We start from the raw sequence: 26,301 nt of genomic DNA on the forward strand, positions 1-26,301 counted from the left end.
GAAAAATTATGCTACTCATCCCCCAACAGCCAACCCAATGCTGAAGAGGAAAGCAGGCCAAAAGAACACAAATTAAGATCTGAAAGATTTTCATAAGAAAAAACATCCATTTTACCTACTAACTTAAGTATTGTATATGAAGGTACTGTTAATAATTACCTTTTACTTCTGATACCCAAATACATCTCTAATGCCTTATGTTTCATGTTTGATGCAAGTTCCTATTCTTTTGGTTTAATTTACCACAGTTTAATAGCTCCTTTTTCATGAGAAAAAACCTGATGTGATAGACAAAAGCTCTGAAAACAACTGAAAAGTTAATTTATGACATGTTAAAACAAGTTAAAAGGGAAGAGGTTTCCTACTGGAAACTGAATCTGTTATGGCAGTAGCAGCAATTTTGTAACTTGATGAAGTACGAACACCCACTACTTGCAATTCAGGTTTATGATGTACTGTACAAGGATGCAAAGTATCAGTGCTACCTGGCAGAACCTCAACCAGTTACTTTAGGATTAATAGACACTGTAAAACACCAATTCAAGTAGTAATGTTTGGCCTTTTTTACTAGTTACTCTGCTGTGTGCAAATCTGTTGCCCAGTGACTTCCAGAAATTAAAAGTGGGCTTTTTACCAGGCCTCCCATTGCTTCAAAAACGTGAAAGAAATTGGTCATATGGTAAAAAGTTTTGCAAGTTAATAATAATTTCTGTTTGCAATATGCATAAATGTGAATTTAAAAGTACAAACCACTGATTTTCATAACTTAAAAGAACAACAAAGGAAGCCTAAGTGAATGGAAGATTAGAGGTAGAAATATTGTCCATCCTATGAGAATTTTAAAAAAATAAATCTATGAGTATATTCCCTCTTAAAATGAAAAAGGGATAATAGAGAAATACTGAGTTTAAATGACCCATTTTCATGAAAAAAATACTATTTTTGCATTTTTCTAGTGAAGTCTGCTATTCATTGGACAGATTAGAAGTCCAGAAAACTAAAGCGCTCAGCAGCAAAACCTCATCTCATTTTTTCAGTTATATATAAGCTTGCATGGCATATTGACCCTTCTTGTGATTGGTGTACTACTAAAATTAGTACCTTCACTCACAGATGGTTAACAAAATTAACTGACTGAGTTGTTCAATCACAGAGAAATACAAGTCAACTCTGCAGGTCAACTGAAGCTCAACACTCCTCAAGAAAGGATGGCAAAAATAAAATATATCTTGCTTCAAGCCTAACCTAAGACTGCAATAGAGCTCTTATAAATACATGTCTGAAGAGCTCACAGCACTTCATATGTAAAATGATTTTTTGAAGTAAGAGGTGATTTTGCTTTCTAATGGTTACCTCAAAGGACAAAAATCCTCTGTGGTCTCAAACTACAACAACTACTAACTGCATGACTTTGAATAATCACATTATCTCTAACCCAATTTACTGATTTGGAAATATTTTGCAATATGCACTCATTGATGAAAATAACACTTACCTTCCTGAATGTTGAAATGTTTAATTCATCATAATTTAAACTGCTTTGGAGGCTCAAGCACTAGAAGCTGTACAAACATGATTTCATACCCAAGTGCAGCACTGTTTTGAACATCCTCAGATAGTTCTTACTTGTCATGTGTTGATGGCTTCACAAAACAGTTTTGGTGTGTATAAACTAGACAGAAATTGGAGACACTAAAATAGCAGCTCTGCTCCAAACATACCCAATCCCTAATGGAGAAATAAATAATGTGAGTATCACTCCTTTGGATAGCAAAAAACCATGCGTGCAGGCGAATGGTTGGTTCAATAAACCAGAATAAATCTATTCAAGAGTTCAGACAGCCAAATTTTATACAGCATATATGAAAGGATGCCAGCATCTACTGTCTATCTATAATCAGGCCTTACTGCACCAAATAACTTGCTAACAAGTTCAACCGGTGAAGTACTGATCTGCTTTTTCCAGATCAGTCTTCAAAGACTGTCTACCGTTCAGCAGTTCACAAAGAAACATTAACAAGTGTATTAAGTATAAAAGAAAGTGGATTAATCATTTCTTCCACAAGTTCCCAGTATTTCAGATTAAAGGAATCTGACATTAAACAGTTAATTAACACAAAATTTACACTAAATATGAAAGAATGACAATTCTCACACAGTCAAAAAAGTGACAGACCTCAGACCTCTTAAAAACATACAGAATTGAGCTGATTCAGCCAAATGGAAAGAAGGAGAATAATAATTTCTGAATAAGCATACACTAAATTGATTCTGCTTTGAGAAAACACAGTGTGCAACTTTAGAAGGCTAGACTAGAATACATCTCCAGCCTTAGCAAAAAAATGTAAAAGCTTTTCCTGGAGAGAACTGGTAACTTGGAACCTTCTTTAAATGGTAAATATTGGATTTTCAATCTTATTTCTAAGATGATGGGCAAGAGAGAACATAACAGCAGTATGACCAGATATGTCCAAGTGTTATATGTTAAGTGCAAATCCCAATTTTAAAGTAAAATTGTAAACACATTTAATGACCAAAAAAAGCTCAGAAAAAGTAAGCTAGGTTTTGCAATATTAATTAGGAGGTATGATATTTCCAACTAAAGTGGCTTATAAAGGATTATTTGTGGAACTACTAGTAGGATCTCACTAGCATGTTACACAATTGCAAGATGCAATACAAATCTTAATCTGAGCACACACAGTAGCACACTTACTTCAACTGTTTGGTTAAACGTGTGCACAGAGCTTCTCAGGAATCATGGCCTAATGCATATTTATTAAAACATTTATTACTATTAAAACCATCTGCTAGTTCAAACCAAAACTAGTTCAGTGTTAAGAATATGGATGAACTCATTTTGTTGGAAGGTGTTTTTTACTGGGTCCTCCCCAAATAAATTACTGCAGATAATTCCATTCTTTGGAACCTCCCAGACACGGTCAGGTAATTGGAAGGTCCAAACACTCCCTGCAAAGAGGATCACAAAACGGTTGACGTTTTTATTTTTCTTCATCCACAAAAATTGTTGTTGTCTGCACATACATAGCTCACTATTTACTTTCTCATATTAAAGTATACCTTTGCTTCCTTAGAAAGGTCCCTCCTTTGAGTAACTATGCTCACAGATCTATTAAAATGGTTACACATTAACAGGCACACAGCCACATGGCCAGAAGTGACCCATCAGCTACTGGCTGAAGGAGAAAGCCTTTAAAACTGCCCTCCAAATGAAAGCTTCCATAAACAGAATAACTTGTAATTACCCAACTGATATACAGGCTGATGAAGACTGGGAAATTCCTCTACCCTCGAAAAAAATGCACATCTATGGTTGAAGGCCTTTTGTACAATTACTCTGCATAAACCATTAATCTCCACAAGCAACTACATCTGTTCATTTTAACACACAAACAGCAGATTTTAGAAAAGTACATATAATGGCTATACCAATGTAAAACACACAAAGACTACCATACTGGGTCAGATAAAAGATTTATCTAGATTTTTATGTCTGCCCTCTCTCTTCTCTCCTTCCTCATCAGGGTTACTGAAGAGCATAATCAGAAAAACACTGAAATTTTGGTAGTTAACTATGCTCCACCTAGTAAAGAACACTGACATTTGTCCTCCTAAACTGAACATAGCTGAATAATGAATCATTGAACAATCTGATTCTCCACAATTATAGAAGGAAATAAGGCAGTTACTTCCTAAATCTCCAGTGCAGGGCACAGCATTTCCTAACAACCTAATTAAAAGCCTTATCCTTTCTGCTCATTTCCTTTTCTAGGATTATTCTAGGATTCATCCTTTTACCTATTAGAACTAATCAACCTAAAGCTTCTGTCATCCTCTCCATGGATGCACTTCACTCATCCAGCAAAGAAATACTGAACCCAAAACCATTTTCAGGAACTTCATATGTAAACTTCTAGTCAATGCAAAATCCATACCAATCATTGTTACTATGAACTGCAGAATCCCTTGTGGATCAGATAAAAAACTATGTCCCATAAGACTTCCATGAAACAACCCCTAACCTAAAAAGAGATAGGACAAAATCTTCTCCTTAATACTTCTTTGCTCTCTTTAAGTCTACAATGCAATTAGGACCACTTTTTTCTTGTGTGGAAGAGAGAAACTTCACAGTTGCTTTCCATTTGTGTGCATGAGATGCACCTTCCCGTTCCCGAAAAGCAGAAAAAATAACTTCATTTTGTAGCACACTGACAAGGAAGTGTTCAGTAGAGACATAATAAGGAAACCTTCAACCATAATATCTAGCTCCACTGAAAGGATCTAGCCTAGGTTGTCCAAGTATGACCACTCTTAAAGACAACATCTTTCTCATCAATCTACTGCTTATTTAGATCAGATCCAAGACACGAACTGACTATGGAGAATTAGTATCTTCTACAGCAAAGCTTTACTTTTCAAGCAAGTGGGTGCTCCCTAGCTGTCTTGCTTTTGACATTTATAACACCTCTACTAAAAGCTTAAGAGCTTTGGTATGATATCCTGAATCCTTTAGCAATTCAAGTATTTAGTATTAAATGTTTCCATATCTCAAAAGAGACTTAGCTGTAAGAATAAGCCTCATGGAGGCTTACAGTTGTAAGATCAGCTGGAATAGACTGTGTGGGTATCTTGCGTCTTTAATAAGGAAAGCCCTAGTTATCTCAAGTTACTTTTGTTGCTTTACAGTATGTTTCTGTTCATCTGAGAACTGATACCCACTTATAATGAGTTTTCTCACAGCAAGATTGGAGGTCGATTATAGGAGACACCATTGTTTCCAGTGTTAGAACTTCCTCCTGGTCCAAAATAACTCAAGTCTACCAAAAGGTTAAGCATGTGATGAGCATTCTTGCACTTACAGGTCCTCAAAGACAATATGCTAGAACACAAACATATGTTCAGAAAGCTCTTCGCTCCCCTCAGCCAAAAATAACTATTTGTCACCTGATACATTTTTCCTCTAAAAACCAGGCAATTACTCAGACAATTTCATGACTCCTGCAAGGGAAAAATGTATGTAAGCCTCATCACACTGCATTAAAAAAGGCAGGATTTGGATTTTTTTTAATTATTTTTTTTTTAATGCCAGGCACAATCAACTACTATGGAAGAGCCAGATTCTGTACAAAGTACCCGAAGAAAAAAAAATTTAATCTCTGAATGGTGGTAGCTCATGTGCTGACTAGTTTTAATTGCAGAACCAAATGACAAATGCATGACCCTGTATTATTTGGAATCCACAGCAACATATAATTAGAAGACCATCTGTTCTCAAAATTCAACAACCCAAGGTACCTGGTACCTGATGATCTGACAAGAAGGATCAAAAATTCATAAGTTTAATGTGAAGCATACTTTCTCATGTAGAAGGCCTGCATCTGTGAAACATTTAGATGGCAAAAGAATATTTAGTGAAGTGCCTACTCCCGGGTAGTGCTGCTCATAAGAACATGGTGATGATGTTGTGTGCATTAGCCAGAAAGAAATGCGATTATGCTCATTTTGGTAGAGATACCAGTGAGGCTTAGTTCATTTCAGACTACCATTTCTTATTTGCTTGTTTTTCCAAACCTGGGCTGCTTCCCTACTTCTCTTCCCAGCCCACTGAAGCAGGGATGTAAAGGGGAGGGAAGAATAGGGAAGCAGGAAATTGTACCACTGTATAAACAGAAAAGCAAAGCAACACACCAAAGAACATGATAACAACGCAGATAGCAAACAGCAACAGGCATTAAACAAAGCCCCTCTTAAAATGGTAGAACATATTCTCCACCTCTCTACTATATTTGCAGAACACTGAATAAGATAAATTTATTGGACAGTTGATCTCCATACCCTCCCGCTCCCTCAATAAAAAGTGTATTTTTGCTGTGTTAGGCATGAAATTAGAAAAGCCATCAACCTATGATGTGGTCTTATTTTGTGCGCTTGGAGTAAGCTCCCCAAGATCATTAGGAAACTACATACTGCCTTTAAATTCCTTTTGATGTTGTGGAGTCAAATTCCAGAAAAATCTAACTGCCTCCAAACAAATGCTCACTCTTGCTGGCTTATAGTATTTATTTTCCAAAATAATGACAACAACAATTAGATTTTAAAAGCAGTCCATACTGGAACTGTAAGCAGCATAGAGCAATAAGGATTAAATAATTTTTCTCTAATGTTTCAAAGGGATCCTGGACCAGTGGTCCCTTTCCAGGGAATGGCAAAGCAGCCCACTGCACACACACTCGATTGATTTAAATAACAATAGGAAAAAGTAGTAATACATACACTAAATTTTTAAAAAGCTTGTATAGAGAAGTATAAATGCTTCAAATGCAACAGCTACCAAAATCTTGGGTTTGACAATGATAGTACATCACTTAGCATTCCAGTTTACAAATGATGTTGCTAAAATTAAACTGAAGAAGCCAGTCACATGGTACTTATTCCTGTAACTGTCATACGTAAGTCTAACTCCTCAGATTTCTAATTAAATTATAACTAGAAGAAGCACTCTTAATAGTGTTCTATACCAGTATTTTGGCATCTGATCATTCTCATTTCAATGAGCACACATTTTTGGGCTTGGTTTTCTTTGTTTTTTTGGTTTAGTTGGGTTTTTGCGAGGGGGGTGCGGGGGCAGCTGGTGAGTTCTTAATGGAGGTCAACTGTCAAAAAATGCTAATTATCATGAAATCTCTTCAAATACTCATCTAGATGTGCATAATGGATCTTTCTATGGATTCTCTTTATGCTTTAAATGTAAATACTGACTCTGTAAATGCAAAACATTACATGTACTGGTATGGCTTCATTTCTCCCAATCTGTACAGAAGTTTTTGGTGTTTAGTAAAGGATTACAAATGGGGGGGAAGTACAGTTCCCTCAGGATAAATAAAGGAAAACAGAATATATCATATTCTTTGGAAGCAAAGGTAACTAAATAAAACACAAGACAGCAAGAGGGCACAATGGAGTTACAAAATGTTTCAGCAGTAAAAAGAACGATCACTAAATCAACGGGAATTTTGGTGATTTAGTACAGTCTCTAAGTTAGAATAGAGCTTTACAAAAAAGTGATCATTGCTTCCTGCTTCTCAAGGCAGCTAATATATAACAATAAATAAAAAAACCCACCTCATTTCTGCTTTGCAGTCTAAGATATTAGTGCTGCAAGCACTAAGCAAATCACATAAAACAAATGGCATAAACAAAGAAGGAAACTAACTACGTTTTTCCCTTGTGGTTTGTTTTTTTTTTCCACTACAAAAGACAACTCTAGTATTTCTAAAAGACTCAATATAAATCTGCAAATACTATGTAAATATATATTTATGTAGACCTTGTGCATTATGAAACTAAGTTTTGCTGACAAGACTTTAAAAAGAAAGTCTAGTAATCGTTATCTTCAGATTAAAAAAAAAAACAGAGATACAATTATGACTCACTAAATTTAGCGAATGCCATAATTTTTCCCTCTGTTCATCAGAGCAGGCCAAAAATCATACAGAAAAACTACATACCATTATCCATATAGGAAAACAAAAAGTTTAATCCCAAGTAGCCACACTTACCTGCTGTCAAACCACTGAAATCTGATTTCTGTTGAGGAGCTCAAATCACCACAAATCAGTATTACCAAAAGCACTGGTATTTTATTGTGTTCATTAAACAGAAGTGTATATACAAAGTGAATTCAAAGGAGTTGTACACTGGAATACCTTGAGCACTACCAAGTTTCTTCTCTTTTTCCCTTCCTGTCAGTTGAGACTAAAATGGCATTTCACAATGTTTCTTTCTTCAATTATTAGTTCAGATACTGGGCATGACTGCTCTTGCTAAATTATTCAACACAGTAATCACTTTCAGATGATAGAAATGTCTTCTCTAAACTCATTTGGGCTCTAGCTCTTATCTCAGAATACAAACACATTTTTATCCTAAATAAAAAAGCTTCTTTGTCTTACTAATGTCTTAAGTGTTACACAGACTGTATACAGGATATCAGATATCTCCTTTGCAGAAAAAAAAATTCTTTCCAACTAACAGTTTAGTTGTGATGGCACTTTCTGTTGCCTCAGCTTCAAGTCTATGTCACTTTCTAATATTACCAAATTTGAAGAGTTTTTAAAAAGTTTTATTTCAGTTTTCAGTCTTGGAGGCATACACAAAAACTGGCATACGTATCACTAGCACAACTACAATCCTTTTCCCATGGATTCAAAAGTGTTCCTTTACCCTTCTACCTAAACCAATCCCTCATAGAGTAAGAAAGACATAGGAAAATACTTGATTTCATATCAGAAAGCTATAACATCAGTTCAAGACTGCTGCTAAAATGAACTGTAAGGTAGGAGTACAGCCATGCTATTGCTGTCATCTATCATTATTCCACCGTTCAGCGAGTGACTGAAAGGAAGCCTCTTCAAAACCAGAGCCTTAACAGTTTCAAACTACCTAGTCCATACTTTGGAATGTAAGGAGAATTAAGGGAAAAAGTTAGTAATTCAAGTACCAGAATTCCAATAATGCCAGAAGAGACAATGGCTTCTAGAGAAACACAGTAACACAGACAAGATTGTTTGGCAAAATACATACTGAATGGTGGAATAATACACTGCAATCCTAGTTAGGAGTATGATGTCGGAACAGTCTCAATACATAGCAGACAAAGAATTACAGCAGAGTGCTATTTAAAACTGTGCAGAATTTAAAGTAGCCCCTCCCCCAGCTTAATAGCAAAAAGCACAGTTAAACTACTAAGTTCAACAGTAACACTGACATAGAATCACAGAATCATTCGGGTTGGAAGGCACCTTAAAGATCATCAAGTTTGAACCCCCCTGCCATGAGCAGGGAACCCGACCACTAAACCAGGTTGCACAAAACCTCGTCCAACCTGGCCTTAAAAACTTCCAGGGCATCAACAACCTCCCTGGGCAACCCATTCCTGTTCCTCACCACCCTTATAGTGAAGAATTTCTTCCTAATATCTAACTTAAATCTCCCTTCTCTCAGTTTAAAACCATTACCCCTTGTCCTATCACTATCTTCTCTGATGAAAAGCCCCTCCTCAGCTTTCCTGTAGGCCCCCTTCAAGTACTGGAAGGCCACTAAAAGGTCTCCCTGGAGACCCATTTTATTACAAGCTGCTTTTAAGTTGGTAGCATTCCCCTTGTATGTTGGATGGATCAGGACCAGTAATTCAGCCTATGCTACAGTTCAAAGCAACTCAAGGTATTAGATTATAGCTCAACAAGAAACATGGGAGAAAAGGGGCATTGGGGAACCTAGATAAGCATAAGAAGTCTAATTTTATTTCCTTACAGAATTTCAAAAAGACACAACATAGAAGGCCTGTCTCTTGGGTGATAACATGACAATTTTTGAAGTCACTACAAGTTGCTGCAACTTGATAAAGGCCTCAGATATCAAGCACCCTTGAAGAGACAGTTTTGAGTTATTCTGAAAGAGAATTAAGTTATAATTTCATGCTGCAACTGGGGAAAGACAGAGGGAACCATAAAGCTGGCAGCACTTGAGAGAGCCAGCAGACATTTGCCACTCAAAGAATTATTTAAGTGTAATGCTGTGGGATACAGGTAATGCCTTTAAGAAATTACTATGGATCCACATTTTGCACAATTCAATATCCATAAGGGGAGAAAGTTTAGCTTCCTAACAACTAATAACCAACTCAGGAATAGTACTAGTATTAGAATAGCATAGTACTAAGACAAACCAAAACTTCATATATTTAAAAACCTCAAAATGAAATCAATAGAGAAGTGAGAATTAATCTGATTTTCGGTGGAGAAACGTACTCATCAGAAGCTCAGCCAGTCTCATAACAGCACCACTCAATGCATTCAAGAGGCTAATACATGGACAACTATATTTTTTAAAGTAAGAAGCTCATTTGACACTACTATAAAACTGATAGTACTTGTGACTCCTGGAAAAAAACACTAATGAAATGATGGAGTATACCCATCACACTTCTCCATCACAATAAAGTAGAATCTTCTTCAAGTGCTTATCCCCTAGCAAGGTGAAATTCCTTTCAGCAATATTTTCTTGGTTAAACTCTCACTCAGACATCCAAGGTCTCCAACCACAAAAAGACCACAGAAATACATCAAAGTAAAAAGATGTTTTCAGCAGCACCACATTATTTCAGCTGAAACATAAATCAGATCTTAAATTTAGATCAGTCAAATGTGGGAAAGATCAGTGCAGGGCATTAGGCATCAAATTTGCATTGCACTACTTACTTTAAGGTATAATCACCTTGTTATAACAAAGTTTCAGCTGAAAGGAGTCGTGGTTTGTTTTTTTTTCTTGAGTTCCACATATTCCACCATGGTCCAGTTTTAGGGAATTTTTTTTCTACTGAAGTGCAAAAAATACTCACTGTCTTTCCTTCCCTCTTCTGGCTTCTGATGAAGAGGTTTCCTGGAAACTTTAAACCACACTAAAAAAAAATATTTTTCAACTCAAAAAAATACAGTTCCTACTAAAGCATATTGAGGAGAGTGATACCATGCGAAAAAACAAGATCCTATTTATTGGCTCTCTCAGCTCCTCCCTAGATATACATGGGTTTAACATTTAAGAAATCATTTACATTCTCCTTTTGTCTTCTTGCAAGTGTAATTGGTTAACTAAACCCCACTGCACTTAAACTATTGTTTTTTTCCAATAACTTTTGTTAACTACAGGAATACTTTCCATGTTTATTTTTGAGCTCTTCAAAATGACACTCCCCATTTTTAAAATAAAGGATTTTCTGACTCGTAAAGATATGTAACAAAGGATGAATATAAAGTTCAGAATACGCTAGACTCCACAGATGCAGTATTTTGTCAGAGCAGCTGATGAATACAGGTGTGCTGCACCACAACTGGTGAAAACATCACAGCTCAGCAAGACTGAAGTCCTTTCAAACCCTTTGAAAGCTTTATGGAAGGCCTGAAGCCAGTGGAGTCCCCTAGGGGTCAGTGCTGGGTCTGGTCTTGTTCAACATACACATCAGTGACCTGGAAAAGGGGACAGAGTGTATCCTCAGCAAGTTCACTGATGATACCAAACTGGGAGGGGTGGCTGACACTCCAGGGGGCTGTGCTGCCATCCAGCGTGACCTGGACAGGCTGGAGAGCTGGGCAGACAGGAACCTAAAGAGGTTCAATAACGGCAAGTGTAGGGTCCTGCACCTGGGGAGGAAGAACCCCACACACCAGTATAGGTTAGGGGTGGAGCTGCTGGAAAGCAGTTCTGAAGAGAAGGATCTGGGATTCCTGGTAGACAGCAAATTATCCATGAGCCAGCAATGTGCCCTTGTCACCAAGAGGGCCAATGGAATCCTCGGGTACATAAAGAATAGTATGGCCAGTAGGTCGAGAGGTCATTCTCCCCCTCTACTCTGCCTTGGTGAGGCCACATCTGGAATACTGTGTCCAGTTCTGGGCTCCCCAGTTCAAGAGTCTAGCGGAGGGCAACAAAGATGACTGGGGGACTGGAACATTTCCCTTATAAAGAAAGGCTGAGAGAGCTGGGACTTTTTAGCCTGGAGTTGAGAAGGCTGAGGGGAAACTGTATTAATGCCTGTAAGTATCTGAAGGGTGGGTGCAAGTAGGCTGGAGCCAGACTCTTTTCAGTAGTTCCCAGTGACAGGACAAGGGGCAATGGGCACAAGTTGGAACACCGGAAGTTCCATTTAAGTATCAGGAAAAACTTCTTTACTGTGAGGATGACAGAGCACTGAAATAGGCTGCCTAGGGAGGCTGTGGAGTCCTCTTCTCTGGAAAAGCCCACCCGGATGCAATCCTGAGTAATGTGCTCTGGGAAATCCTGTTTTAGCAGGAGAGTTGGAGTAGGTGATCTCTAGAGGTCCCTTTCAACTCTGACAAGTCTGTGATGCTGTGATTCTGTGATATCAAAGATATCCCTGACACCTATTGCCCTAAAAAGACAATCAAACAAAAAAGAGACAGGACTGTCTCATGGCATACTCTTTCATTTCTCTGTTCATTCTCTGATCTTCATGGAATCCAGACATTTCTTGGAAATGCCTAAACAATACAAATCAAACGACACTATTGCATTTTTCACAGGAAGCCAAAGTTGCAATCAAACAGAACTCACACTTTCATGTATTTTTAACAGCTTCCAAAACCTCAAAACAATTCAATGAGACAAAGTTGAGGTGACAAGGACAGCAATAGTAAAATACAATCAGGGACAATCAAGGGTGCAGAGAGGACTAGAGAGCCAAGACCACAGCAAAGAGATTAAGTTGACTATCAGATAACGGCATGAGTCAGTCAGCATCTCAGTTCCATGAGTTGAGTTAATTTTTTTAACAATGCTTTTGGCCTTATCTAAACCTAACTAAACTAAGTTCTGCCATGTGACAAGTCCTTATTAAAAGTGATGTGCTGAAATACTCATATTGAGGCCCAAAACATCAGTTCTTGCAATTATACTGGAACTCATTTTATGGGGAGACTGCAGAGGTAATGAAGAGATTTATCTGGTCCCCAAACAGATGAGAGAAATCCCTTGTTCAGTGTCTACACAGTCTGTTTAATTACAGTAAATCCTATTAAACTGATCTTCCTTATAAAGGGCTAAAGTGACCAACTCCAAAAGGCTGTAGAAGACATAATGAATTCAGAGTTTAATTGGGACACACTGTTAGCTAACTATAATCTATTAATTAGCATTCTTAGTTTTTACAGCTCAATACAATAATACACTTTTACTTTCAAATTGCACCCTTCTTTTTTTGGACCAAAGTTATACAATTCTATCAGTGTGGTACTAATTACAGTGATTGCCTAGAGAACAGCAGCCTGGAAATATCTACAAATGTTTAATTAGGGGATAAAGGAAAGACAAGGGAAAAAAAAAAAAAAGCCCTCAGATAGAGGAACCACTGTTCTCCCTTCTATACATATTTAGTAACTGCTTAACTGATTCTAAACCAGTCGTTCATTGCATTTTTCTTGCAAGATTTCCACAGCATCCTTGAATGTCAAAACTGGTTTCAGAAAAAAAACTTAATTATATTCCAATACATTCTCTTCAGTACAAAAGCAGAACTTGAAACTGAAAGGATTTGAGAATTAAAATACTTACCTGCAGCTGAAATACAAAGAGTAGCAGAAAGTTCAGTGAATGGTATTTCATATATTTATGATACTGGTACTGTATCACTGTAACTAAATTTTTCATTAGATTACTCCTTCTAAGGAATTCCTACTTTTGTAATAAAAAATAGTTAACTTAGGTTTTCTTCATGCCAAGATAATGGATGACAATGAGTTTGAGACGTCACACATATTAACAAATCCCATGTTGTGATACTTACCATTCAGTAAGAATACAGCTTTAAAACTACATGACAAGTTCATGAAATTATTTAATACTAACTCAGGAAAAGCAACTTAGTTTCTTCAACTCATTTCTTTAAAATGTGAAAAAGAAAATCTTAGATAGCTTCAGTGTAGATGTTATCACTAACCAAAAGGACTCTACTATTTAAGACAGGTCACCTGAAAGTAGTACATGTCAAGTACTTCTGGCTCTACTTTTTAACTTCAGCAGTTTCCTTCTCCTCTTCACCTTCTAAAGGAAATCTTAAAAAAAGCACTGTCTAAAATAGCAAGTATACCTTAAAAGGCTGAAGAACTTGATCATGGTTGAATTATGGGAACTATTTCATTAAACTCTCTTGGATATTTAAAAAACTGAACAGGGAAAGTAATTTTATCATGGTGAAAGCTGACTTAAATTTCAAGAAACTTCTGAAGTTGGACATTGGGCCCGTTTTCCATAAGTGTTTGGGGAGGTGCAGAACTCCCCTTTGGCCAGAAACAGCTGAACAGCAGGACACTAACTCAAAGGCTAGTAGTTACTTCAGGATTAAGCTAAGCAAGAGTCTAGGTGGGGACATTTTAAAAAAGCTTTTAAAAGTAGAGCTGACTACAAAGAGACTTCAATTTTAATCAGCCTCTCAGTTCTCTTCTAATTCAGGAAAGCTTTTAAGAGGGACAAGACAAAGGAACTAGACACCCAAAATTCTCTCCTCTTCTGACTATTCTCTAACTAGCCAGACCAATTAAAAATAAAAAACACAAACAACTGTAGGGTGCTTTATAATAGATGTGTAACAAGATATGCACAGCTTATGACAAAAGAGTAGATGAGCAGGTCTTAAACAGTATTACTTAAATGTAGCAAAGAATACAATTTACATCTGTTTGTGAAAACTGCAGGTCTGGAAGTTTTAACTGGCGCTCTAAAATAAGACCAATGTAATGTGAACTTTGCTTTACTGGCAACCTGTCAACATCAAGCAACAATTCAGTTGTATCTGGGGTCAGCAATTAGTACATTCTGCATTTCAGAGAACATTTCAAGAGGTAAGCACTACAGAAATATTAATTATGATTGGGGCAAAATACTTCCAAAAGGAAACTAAATTGTTAGCATCAATCCTAGGAAAAAAACACATGACATGCAAGGAGAAATCAGCACTTAAGGGGTGGCTTATAAGTCTGACATGAAACACTTAAAAAGAAGTTTGTAATTGAAAACACATCTTAATCACACTGATTACCTGGGAAAAGCACCAATATAATTTAGCTCCTTACAAGACACATGCAAGTTTATTAAACTCATTCAATCATGCTACTGCACTAACACAACAGTGACATTAGATGACAAACCTGGTTTTCTTCTTGCAAAACTCTGTATTGTTCCTTCCAAATGGTGATTTTTGAAGCTTCATCTTTCCTCAGAGCTCTCTCCTTTTTTAGCTCAGGACTCCAGAAGGTCTTGATACTGTTCATAGAAGAACTCAGCTTGCTTTCCTTCACCTCCACATCCTTGCGAAGTAAATCGTTTTCCCTTAAGACTTCTTTGAGTTGTGTCTGCAGATCCATGATTGTGTTATCTCTGGCCTGGCGCAGTGAGTGAGGCACAGTGGATGCCATACTCACTGGAGGGAGATGGTGCTCTCCAAATGCAATAGTATCACTGGCAACTCCACTACTGGCAATGTTAGGGCTGCTACCCATTGCAGTCATCCTAACACCGTAAGGCAGCCGCCCCCCAGACCGGCCCAAAGTCATGGTGCTTTTTGGGGTGTCCGCACCCACGTTCTCGTGGTCACTAAGATACATAGGGCCAGATGTAGCATAGGCAGCATTTAAGGACTGAATGTTTTCCATAGAAAGGGTTTTCCCACTCCCACCCCCAGTACTACCCCCAGAACTGCCTCCTGTGCTGTTGGTTCGACGATGGCCCAAACGTGGTGACCGTGGCAGCCTTGGTGAACGCCCTGGACTCTGGTTGCTTGGTTCAACCTTACCAACTGACCGAGCACTTCCATACATGATTAAGCCGGTGGTGTGAGGCAATTAGATAGGCAGAAATCAGGAATGAAAGATATCCTGTTAAGTTCTTCAATGGTTTTAAGTCAGCTTAAGGCCAATCACAACAGATAACAGATCCAGTTGTCCATCTTTGATGTCATGTGCTCACAATGTTCAGGACCATATCTGTATCAATAAGAATAACATATTAAAAACTGTATAAATAAAAATAACATATTAAGTACCTAGTTTATCACAAAATAATTTGTCCCATACTAAAATAAAGTGTATTCTGCTATCCAAGTAAGAGATACAATCAAAATTTAAAGCCCATTCAGTAAGATTTCTTTACTTGAAGCACTGCTAGCTCCCTTAGAACAAAATTTCTGAATCTTGTTGCTGTGAAAAAAAATCCTGGAAATGGGAATGCAGGATGGACTGAAATTTTTCTGATCATGATCTTGACTAGCATGTCCCTTTAGTGTTGCTGTCAGCTGTCCTTCAAACCCAGAAGTCAGAACCAAAGCTAAAAATCATCATCAAATCATTACTGACCACAAAGCTTAAGCAAGCACAGATACAGGTCTAAAAGAACAGCTGTCACAGAGCAATGGACCAATAAGGTTAGAAGGAACACAAGACCCACACCTGCACTGAAAACTGGTTAATCTCTTAGTTTCTCTCCAACTAGGATTCAATCCTAAACATTACTGGTCGGAGCAATGGAACTGGCTGCCCAGAGAGGTTGTGGAGTCTCCTTCTCTGGAAACTTTGAAGACCTGTCTGGATGCGCTCCTGTGTGATCTGCCCTAGGTGTTCCTGCTGCTGCATGGGGTTGGACTTGATGATCTTCAGAGGTCCCTTCCAACCCCTGTGGTTCTATGACTTAAATCTTTGTTCAGGTTAAGCAAAGACTTCAATCAAAATGTACTCGTTATTAAGCAGCTCAGATTAAATCAACTAAATAATATCATTCCAACAGCAGGGACCTCTGAAAACACAAAACAGTACATTATCATGTTGTAGTTCCTCATCCCCTCTCCTTTTCCTTTAAACAAAGACTGGTACCATATGCAATTTTTAATTTTTTAATTTTTTTTTTTTTTTTTTTTTTTGCACTGCAGCATTATGCTGTTCTATAAGCACTAGCAGGTATCTCTTTATTACAGGAGCACTGAGCTGAGATCACAGTTAGTAGTCAAGATCTAGTAGAGGAGCAAGAGACAGGGAGGAAATCCACTTGTGACTGAACTACTGCATGGTAGAACTACTCCCACTGTACACGTCCCCCTTTTCTCCCTATTTCTTTCCAGTGTAAACTATTTCAAGTCACTGTTGGGTTCAGCTGAAATCAAAGTCAGAACACTGTAACATTGCTGGTCTGACCTCAGCATATAAGATGAAAGAATACCACACAGTATCTAAAGAGTAGCAGCATCTTATATATCCCAACATCTTTCCTTTCACACCATCTTTCATCTAGCCACACCTCCTCAGAAGTTAGGTTTGCCACATATTGGGAATACATTTTTTCAAAACCTATGGCTGAAGGTATGTTTTTGAGATAATAACTGGGCAAGCAGATCAAAGATTAGGCTCAAAAGAGGCGTACACTTACAAAACAAATTGTAGAAATAGTAAAAGTGGGTGGAGCAGAAGAGACTGAAAAGTAATACTGCAAAAAATACTGGAAAACTATAGAAAGACTAAAAGTAAAACCCTGATGAAGAAAATGTACATTTTTCTTTTCAGGAACAAATTAGTACAGGAAAAGATACAACTAAAAATAGTTATAAAATGTTTAGTTTAACCCTAAGTTTGAAATGGAAAACTAGACCATAGTAGGCCAGCATTTTTTTCATTTTCACAATATTTGATACAAGATACAGTAGCATGAGTAACTTTACAAAGCTTATGGAAGCTTATCCTGTTTTGTGAGCTATATTCAAGTGCTCACTCTCACTTTCTCTTTGTTTTTAAATGGGAATCAAAGCTAGCAACAGTATTGCTATTTTAAACACACTGAAAGAATAACAGGGCCAAGGAAAGATAGCCTGCAGCATTAATAATTTAAGTTAGCTTACAAATCACCAGCTATAGATAATTTTTTTAAAAATACAAGTTACAGATAAGACATTTATTCTATTTCAGCTACATATCTTTATGCAAAACAGTACAGAAATACAAACAACTATGTAACAAAAGTGTACAGAGTTGTTTCAGTAAGTAAGACACTGTGCCCCAGATCTGGAAGAAAAACACTTCTTCCAAATAGAAGAGCTATTTCAGAGCGATCTCACTGTTTGAGATACCAGAATGCTAAAAATGCTGCTGTGACACCAGTTGAGCACTCAAAACAAGCCAGATATGATTTCTTAGACACCACATAAAGGACACACTACTGAGAGCTTACATTCAGAGGATTCTCTTGAAAAGTAATCCATATCACAGCACTTAAATAATTTCCTGGAAACTCACACCACAGTAAATCAGTGCAAATACTCATTCATTTAACAGCTTTAAATGAGATTAACTTGAACCAAAAGATTAAACGTCTCATTCTCTGTGTTTTAGTTAAAGCACTTCCCAAAAAAAAACCCACTAAGTTTAAATGTTGCTAGAAGCACATCAGTGCTGCATGCAGAAGTATCACTTAGTAACGTGCTTGAACACACAAAAAGCACACAAAATATTTCAGATAATTTCTAATGAGCTAATCACCTCCAAAACGGAAAAGTCATGGAATTGCTTTCTCCTTGCTTTAGCAAATGCTTTTTTAAGATATTAATAGCTTTTCATAAAATGAAAGTGCCTGATGTTCTTGACAGAGAAGCATCTTCCCAGGCTTCTAAAAGGAGCTGGTAGCACAGATGGTACTGTGCCATAGCCATCTTCTAATATAGCAGGCAGGCCCTCTTCCACCTTAAGTGGAAACACCAGTCCTGTGCTAATTCAGCTCTAAGCTTTGCACCACAGGTACACACCATCCTCTCTGCTAATCCACACAAAAAAAAAAAAGAAAAAAAAAAAAAAGAAAAAAAATCATGCTATTTCTCTTGAAAGAAAAACTTTCATTACACCATTGTTGAATGTGTGTATTGGGAATATTCAAAAAATTGGGATACTCCAAATATTAACTAAATACACCATTCCAACCATGCATTTTCAGTATTTTCACTGACAGAGATCTCTCATCAATCAAGAGAAACAAAATATTAACAAGATAAATCTTAACACTTTTTAAAAAATATGTATCTATAGATATATAAATATCTAGTAGCATTTATCATCAGCCATTCCACTTTATTGCTATTCGGAATCCATAAATACAAGTAGATATCAAGACAATTCAAAGCAGGAAAAGCATCTTTCATCCCGGAATCAGCATAGTGAAGGAAACAACAGAAATATGTTTTCTCATTCACAGTACCACTTCATATGGAAGAAGAAAGAGTTCTAGTTTCCCTTCAGGAGTCCAAGCAAAATTACATGGAAGATTTCCTTCAGGCAACACCATTACCAGAAAAGTTAAAGTTGTTCAGCATTCTGATCCACACTAGCATTTTACTAGGAATCTCACTTATCCATAAGACTAACATGCAGCACTGTACTTTTTTTTTTAATCATCCCTTAACCTTACAGGATGCTGGTAACCCCGAGGAACACTGTCCAGCTATTACATGAGTTATATTTTTCCTTTGCATACATTCCTGTAGGTGTCAAACACCTTTGGTGCTCTCTGCCAATACAGGAACCTTTACCTAAGATTACAATGAAAGAAACTATAAGCTGCAAGTACTTAAAAAAAAAAAGGCAAAAAAGAGCAAAAAAACTCCACTGAAGTCAGTGCTAAACCATTTTCCCTCAAGATAGCTTCCATACAAATAAAACTCTCTTACTCACTACACAAACAAAAATTGCCAAAAAGCATCCTATCTGCAAGCCAAACAAAATAATTAAGAAAAAAAATTATGTCAGCCAAAGTAAAAACTTCATATACATGTCCAGAGATTGGTTTAACAGCTTTGGAAGTACAGAGACATATAATCAACCTGCTTTAGTATTAGTTGAAAATGCTTGATAGTGATTATGAGAAAGCTTGAAAGAAGGGCTATCAGAAGCATAAAGAATAGAATTACACGATATTCTAGAAAAAGGTTTGAAAAAATGAGTTAACACATTTTCTGTATGAAAATGGTAAGACAGATAACAGTACATCCTGCCTGGAGAGCCAGCTAAGAAAAATGTCATCTAAGATCATAGGCAACTGCTCAAAATCACCTAGACTTCATGAACTGTGAAAAAAAGTTTATAACTTGACAGTAAATACTTAAATGTACTACAGTGCACCTTGCAGCAACTAAACGGAATCTGTTTTTTTACAATAGCCTAGTCATAGCCAGTGAAAAGCAACTGAGAATCAAGCCTTGTTCAAAGAAGTACAGTGATATCTAGAACCATTTATCAATGAAAACTGTAATTCAAAGCAGCATGAAATTAGGAACTCTGGCATCAGAACCTAGCATGCTGAAAGAACAATAACTTGCAATTTTCACAACTTCATGTAGATTTACTTGTAAGTAAGTGAGAGAGAACAGGGATAGGTGCAGTGATTCTGTCAAAAGGTCTGGTGATTTTTAATTAAAATCTATATTCAGGCATAGTAGAAATGTAAGAAATCAACTTCAGGATAAAGAATCCAATAAAATAAGATGCATTGACTTAACACTGTCTCACTCTACTCTGGTCCTGTATCTACAGTTCTATGTGAACCATTAAAGCAGACATTCCTGGCTACAGCCGACACAAAGCAGAAGATTCATTAACACAGAGTTTTGTTAACCTCTGGAGGATGTCTGTTGTATAAATATACAATGCTTCCCCCTACTCCAGGACAAATACTTTTACCAGACTAACTACTTCCAAGTAAGTAAGCAAATCAAATAGTGAAAAATATACTGCAGAACTATAGAAAATCCCTGCTGACATTTGTTACAACAAAAATAATTTGGGAATAATTTTGCAGCCTTCAGCAAGTAAGATTTCCTCTAAATTTCTTTTCTGCAGTTTCCTTCTGTTCAGGACTGACACCGGTGGACAGACAAGAACATTCAGAGAGTCATCTCCATAACACCATCACCTCCTATATTCAAGTTTGATCACAAACAAGTGCACCTTACAGCACAGTGCCTCCCATCAGCACCACAAAAGCCATACACCCAGCTCCAGAAGGCTGAACTTTTTTGTAGCACTGATCCCTGTCTGCACAAGGAAAGCTTTGAATGCAAGTTCTATAACAGCAACAGAAAAGGCAGCCTTTACAAGAGCTGTCTTAATCTGATAAAGCAGTGTAGCAGACACACTAGACTTCATTATCAGAGGTAGCAATTGTTCACATTTTCATAATTCATACCAACAGTTAATCACAAATAAGAATGACTAGATTATACAAGGGGACCTGAATGCCAGAACAGAGCAAGGAGAGGGGAAAAAAAAATTGAATTCCACAACAGGAAAAGCTTATATTCCAGTAAAACCCTGACAAACAGCAGGTACAATTAGAGAACAGACAGGATTCACAACAACTTAGAGGTGTGTCAACCAAGATGAAGACAAAAAAAATTAATTCCTGTTACTTTCTGGTGCACACCACAATTACAAAAGCTACTGTTGCTATGCCACTTTTCATAAAAAAATTTAAGTATCTATCTTAGGTCTATAAAGTAGATTTTAGGTTTGACTAGTTCTCGAAAGTAAAAAATCTCACTACTTTTCATTGTAAATTAATGACTATTACACAAGAAAACAACAGAAGAAAGCTTACTTTGGAAATTGTCTGCAAGCCAGCCAATGCTGAACACAAGGCATTGAACCCACGGATTTCGGGGTTGTTTATGCATATCAAAATGTTCTTATCCTCACGGCCTTGACAGCAAGAAAGCAAAAGGGATGAATGAAATAAAAATGGAAATAAGACAAAAATGGAACTGTTTATATTATGATTGATCCTCTTCCCTAGATAGCACATGAATAGATGCCCAAGCACGGATATCTGTTTATGTCCAATCCTTTTCAAAGGTAGGTCGTTGGGTTTTTTAAAAGCAAGTTCACCACCTTGCACATCTGCCAAGTTCACTGAAAGGAACAGTGCCCTTATTCTGCCTTACTGAACATAAGATGGGAATTGATACGTTCTCCCACTTATACACAGAAAAACCTTGTCAGAAACATCTCAAAAATTCCTAATACGTAGGTGACTGACTTATTGAAAGCCATGTTTTGTAAAAGGCAGGCCCTGTTACACACTTTTTAAATTTGAGTGGTTAACGTAAATGGTACACATACCCTTCAAATCAACACAAAATGTTCCACCATCTTGATTATCTGTCCTTTTCAGACACCAGTCTGTTTCCCATTCTTCTCTCCCATTCCTACAAGATATCCCATACAGAATACAATAGCTGTGAGTCTCTAAACAACAACCAGAAATATTCATCAACTTCCTAGTTAATTTCTCTCCCACAAGTACACAGCTCCTTTCAGGAGATCTACTTACTCCACAAGGAAGAAATAAATGACAGAACATGCTCAACTCTACGGTAGTTGCAAAATCAGTTTTACCTGACATCAGTTTTTGTTTCATAGAATTCCCATAAGTCTTGATACCAGCATAAAGGGTATACTTTCACTACTGCAACTTCATTCCTTTATAGCTTCTTTTACTATTATTATAAAAACACATATTTCAGCTGAATCCTTATTTACCTCTATTTATGTACTCTTTGTGATACAACACTTGCTTGTAAGGATTTTTTCTTACAGGTCTGAAGTTTGGCCTCAACTCCAGGCAGAACATGAGGTGCTATTGATACTTCTAAAGGCCTTACCTCGTATCTCACTTGTCAGACTAAAATAGTTCTGCTCACAGTATAGTAAGAGTTAACCTGGTCCCTAAATTTGGGTGGGCAAGCAAGCTCTTTCCATTTGTCAGGTTGCTGTGTACCAATAGAAATGCTTCTGTCTTCCTCCAGAGGCTGGAGCACCTATTTCTTACCACTGTATGGACATCACACTTAAGGTCTTCCCGGGTATGGCAGAAGTCTTGGACACTGTTCCAGCACCTGTTCTCTCTGCTAGCTTTAAGACTGTCAGCACTGAATTTGTTAGAGGATGATGAGCACATGGTGCAGATATATTTTAGACCATTCTCAATTCCTGATTCTTGCCTGGATTTACCTAGGACTGGACCCAGTGACCCACATGGTCCCTCTCTGTCCTACATTCTTCACACTGACATGTGTAGGCAGGCTGGGAAGGTGCATCAGGATTTGCTTTGTAGCTGTGAATGGGAGCTGATTGTAAGTCTCTAAATTTAAAGCAGATCGGAGACATACAGCAAAAATTACCATGTGTTTTTCTCCTTTTTAAAATAAGAAGTCCAAAACAGAAAAAGCAACAGGAATCAGAACATGCATGTAAACCTCCTAGTGATGAACAAATTAAAATAATTCTCATTGTTACAACTACCTAGGAGACTGAAGACCTGTGGACATTAATTTTCCATCATTGAATTTACAGCCTGACTCTTCTTAAGAGTATACAGTCAGTAAATACTATGTGTTTATGGGCATGGTAGTTTCTCACTTCCCCCCAGGCGCCATGCAACCAACAACCAACTTCCCCAGAGTGGAAACACAATGCTAAAAAACAATAAAGATATTTCAAAAGCCCAGAAGTACCCAGAAGCATTACCAAATCCAGGTAGACTGCTAACCTAAAGCTACCACTGGTAACATCACTCTGCAAAGCAAAGCACACTCCACCTACAGAAATTCCATCATAATCTCACCCTAACAACAAAGTTGCATTAACAATATTGACACAACCCACACACTAGAAAACATCACTGTTCCTAAATCAGCATTGGATTTTTTAGGATCTTATGCTCTACCACTGCATGCCACAGAGTTAAACTCTTGGCTTAAACAGGCACTAATTGGTAAAATCCTCATCACCCAGAGTGCTCTTACAGCAGGGTAACCAGCAACATTCAAGAACATGTATTATTGTTCCTTAATTCTAACAATCAGCCTGAATAATTAAAAAGCTGCATGCATGCATCCACCCGTACATTTCTGAGCGTAGCACACTCATATGAAACAAGCCAGACCATCCAGATGTACTACAATTTTCAAGTGGCTTAACCAGGTAAGTGTTGCAAAAAATACCTGACACAAGCTTTTGGGGGAACAAGCTTGAAAATAGGGAGGGGCAAGAGGAGGAGGGATAACAATGGGCAAGTATCCTGCTTCACAGAATAAGTAATAATAGCAAGGAACTTGCCCACTGGCTACAATAGTACAGTGAAATATTTCTATTCATACAGCAACACGGATAACTGCTACAATGAACTACACAAGTGGCAGATTCAGAAAAAAACCTCCCAGGTTTCTTTCATGACCAAGACTTGCAATTCCATAAAAAGGTACAGGCCATGTAAATACCAAACCTGCTCTTTTGCCAGTCAGGCCATTAGCCAAATGTTAGAGATGAAAAGTTACGCGAATCTCATAAAAGCTTGTGACAGGATCAAAGAAACAATGCTAAAACTTATGAAAAAAATTATGCTTTTAAATAGCCCAGGTAACAGAATCCCAAACTGAAGAAAACGTGCTAACACCTTTCCAGTGATTTGATTACAGCTAAACTGGTTTCCCAGAAAATGTGGATGAAGTTCAAATTATATAAAATATTATGATAAACTCATGTTTCACCCAGCAGATCCCAAACCTTTTCTAGCTGCAACCCCTGTTGCAGCTTGGCAGATTCAGACAATTCCGAATTTCTAGATGATATAGTAAAGTCACATACTTGACTACTCGGGGAACTGCTGTTCTGTGATAGAAGTTCTGACCTATCCTTCCAGAACAGAACCACATCAGTACAGTTGCTTAAGTTATTTAATAACCAGTGGTTTAGTCCAAAAACTCATTACTGAAAAAAAAAAAAAAAAATCTTGTACTACCAACTCCGCTCATACTAGAATGGCCAAAGGAGTGATATTTTTCTCTTTTAATTTTACTTGATGTGGCTGTAAGGGTGCTGACTCATAAGTGACCCTGAATTGGGGCACAGATCTGAGCTGCTGCAGTTTTCAACACGAAACAGCAAAATACATCTCACAGTACTATGTCAGGCTGCAGACAGCTGTAGCTCAGGAGGAGAGGCATGTTCAGCCACCTACTGCTACAGATGCAGCAACCTCCAGGAGAAAAGGAAGGCAGGCAGCTGGTGGAGGTTACTGCCGTAGACATCCTAGCCAAACTGGCCATTGTTTAAGAATCATAACCCTGCAGCCAAACCAGGCAACTTTTTTTGGTTACAACTTGTTGGATGTGAGGTAGCACGTTATCCAGGTACAACTGCCCCATATCACACATCAGTGCGACCCCAAAACAAGGCTGGATAAAATATTAAACGTGCATTCTTCTTCAGACCAATCATATCTCTATCCATGTGCTTTGACCCTCTCTGTTTCTGTACCCCTTTCGCCCCCACCACTACCACCGTGGGTGTTTCTTTCTGTCTTTTCCTCTTATCTCCTGATCTCTCCCATTTCCATTGGGGTCACTTTAAACCATTTCACACCACGCCGGCACGAACCGTGATGTGAAATTCCAGCCTGCACGCAACATTCCGTGTGAAATAAACTGTACACTTCATAACCGAGACGCAGAGCCCACGTTAGGAACGAGACAGATGTGGAAAGGCAGCAGTTCCTGACACAGGCTTCAGGATGGCAGCAGAGCCAGAAAAAAAGGCTTCGTGTCAGCTGACGCTTACTTTGTAGTAGACGTAATAAAATTAATGAAATGTGACCACCCGACGCTCTCAGGGAAAGAATAAAACCCCCTCCGCACCGCAAGGTCTGGGCAGACACGGCACCGGTGACCATCACCCCCAGACGACGTGCCCGAGACAACAAAAGCGTGCGCTTCCCAAGGACAGGCTAAACAAGTAGAGGCGGAAAAAAAAAAAATAAAAAGAAAGGCACGGGAAGAGCACGAAGGACCCACTCCCGCGCGAGGCGAACCCGCACCCCGCACCCCGCCCGCCCCGGCGCTCCGCCGCCACGAGCCATGCCCGGCAGGACGCGGGCCCGCCCGCCGCCCGCGAGACGGCGGGGAGGCTGATGCGGCCGTCCCCGCCGCGGTCCCCGCCGCGGTCCCCCCGGGCCGGGCCGGGCCGGGCCGGGCGCGGGGCGGCGGGAGCGCTGCCGCCGCCCAGCCCGCGGGCCGTGACAGCGTGTGCGGGGCCCGGCAGCCGCGAGGCCCCGCGCCCCCCCGGCCGCCTCCCCCGGCCGCGCCCGGGCGCTCCCTCTCTCCGGCCGGCCGGCCACGCCACACCGCGCGGGCCGCCGCCGGACCCGCACCCACCTGAGCGGCAGCTCCCCGGCGACAGGCCCCGCCGCCGCCGCCGCAGCCCTCGCCCCGCCGCTACCGGCTCCCGCAGGCCCCGCCCCGCCCCGGGCTCCCCCCAGCGGCCGGTCAGCGGCGCTAACCCGCCCCGAGCCCCCGCACCAAGCCAGGCCCCTCACCTGCCCGTCAGCCGGCGGGGCGGGGGCGCGGCAGCGGCAGCGGCAGCGGGAGGGGTGCCGGGGCGCCCCGGCCGGGTCGGGTCGGCTCCGCGCCCGCCGCCCTCCCCTCCTCTCCCGCGCGCCGCCCCGACCCCTCCCTCCCGCCTCCCCCGCCGCCGCGAGACACGCAAGCCCCGCCCCCGCCACGGCCGCGCGAGCGCCCCCGCCCACCGCGCGCGCCCACGGGCCCGGCTTGCCCCGCCCCTCCCACCCCGGCCCCGCCCCTCCCGCCCCGGCCCCGCCCTTCGGCAAACTCCGGAGCCTGCGTCCCCGCCGAGC

At 39.3% G+C, this 26,301-nt stretch overlaps 2 protein-coding genes across 5 annotated transcripts in view; one reads left to right on the forward strand and one right to left on the reverse strand.

Annotated features, from left to right (window-relative positions):
• ERC1 (ELKS/RAB6-interacting/CAST family member 1) overlaps positions 1 to 26,026 on the reverse strand; it is a 291,365-nt gene extending 265,339 nt beyond the window's left edge. For 3 of the 4 annotated variants that reach the window (XM_051633488.1, XM_051633479.1, XM_051633498.1), the window contains exons 1-2: positions 25,984 to 26,026; positions 14,739 to 15,572 (exon numbers count right to left, since the gene is read on the reverse strand). In XM_051633488.1, the coding sequence (XP_051489448.1) occupies positions 14,739 to 15,407 (669 nt within the window). In that variant the 5' untranslated portion in view covers positions 15,408 to 15,572; positions 25,984 to 26,026. Of the gene's footprint in view, positions 1 to 14,738; positions 15,573 to 25,822; positions 25,876 to 25,983 lie in introns of those variants that run through there. The other variant, XM_051633469.1, reaches the window with a different exon arrangement.
• Positions 1 to 26,301, forward strand: part of NINJ2 (ninjurin 2) — a 303,752-nt gene that overhangs the window by 75,537 nt on the left and 201,914 nt on the right. The window lies entirely within an intron of this gene.

Source organism: Apus apus, chromosome 1 (genome assembly GCF_020740795.1).
Source record: "Apus apus isolate bApuApu2 chromosome 1, bApuApu2.pri.cur, whole genome shotgun sequence".
Lineage (NCBI taxonomy): Eukaryota > Metazoa > Chordata > Aves > Apodiformes > Apodidae > Apus > Apus apus.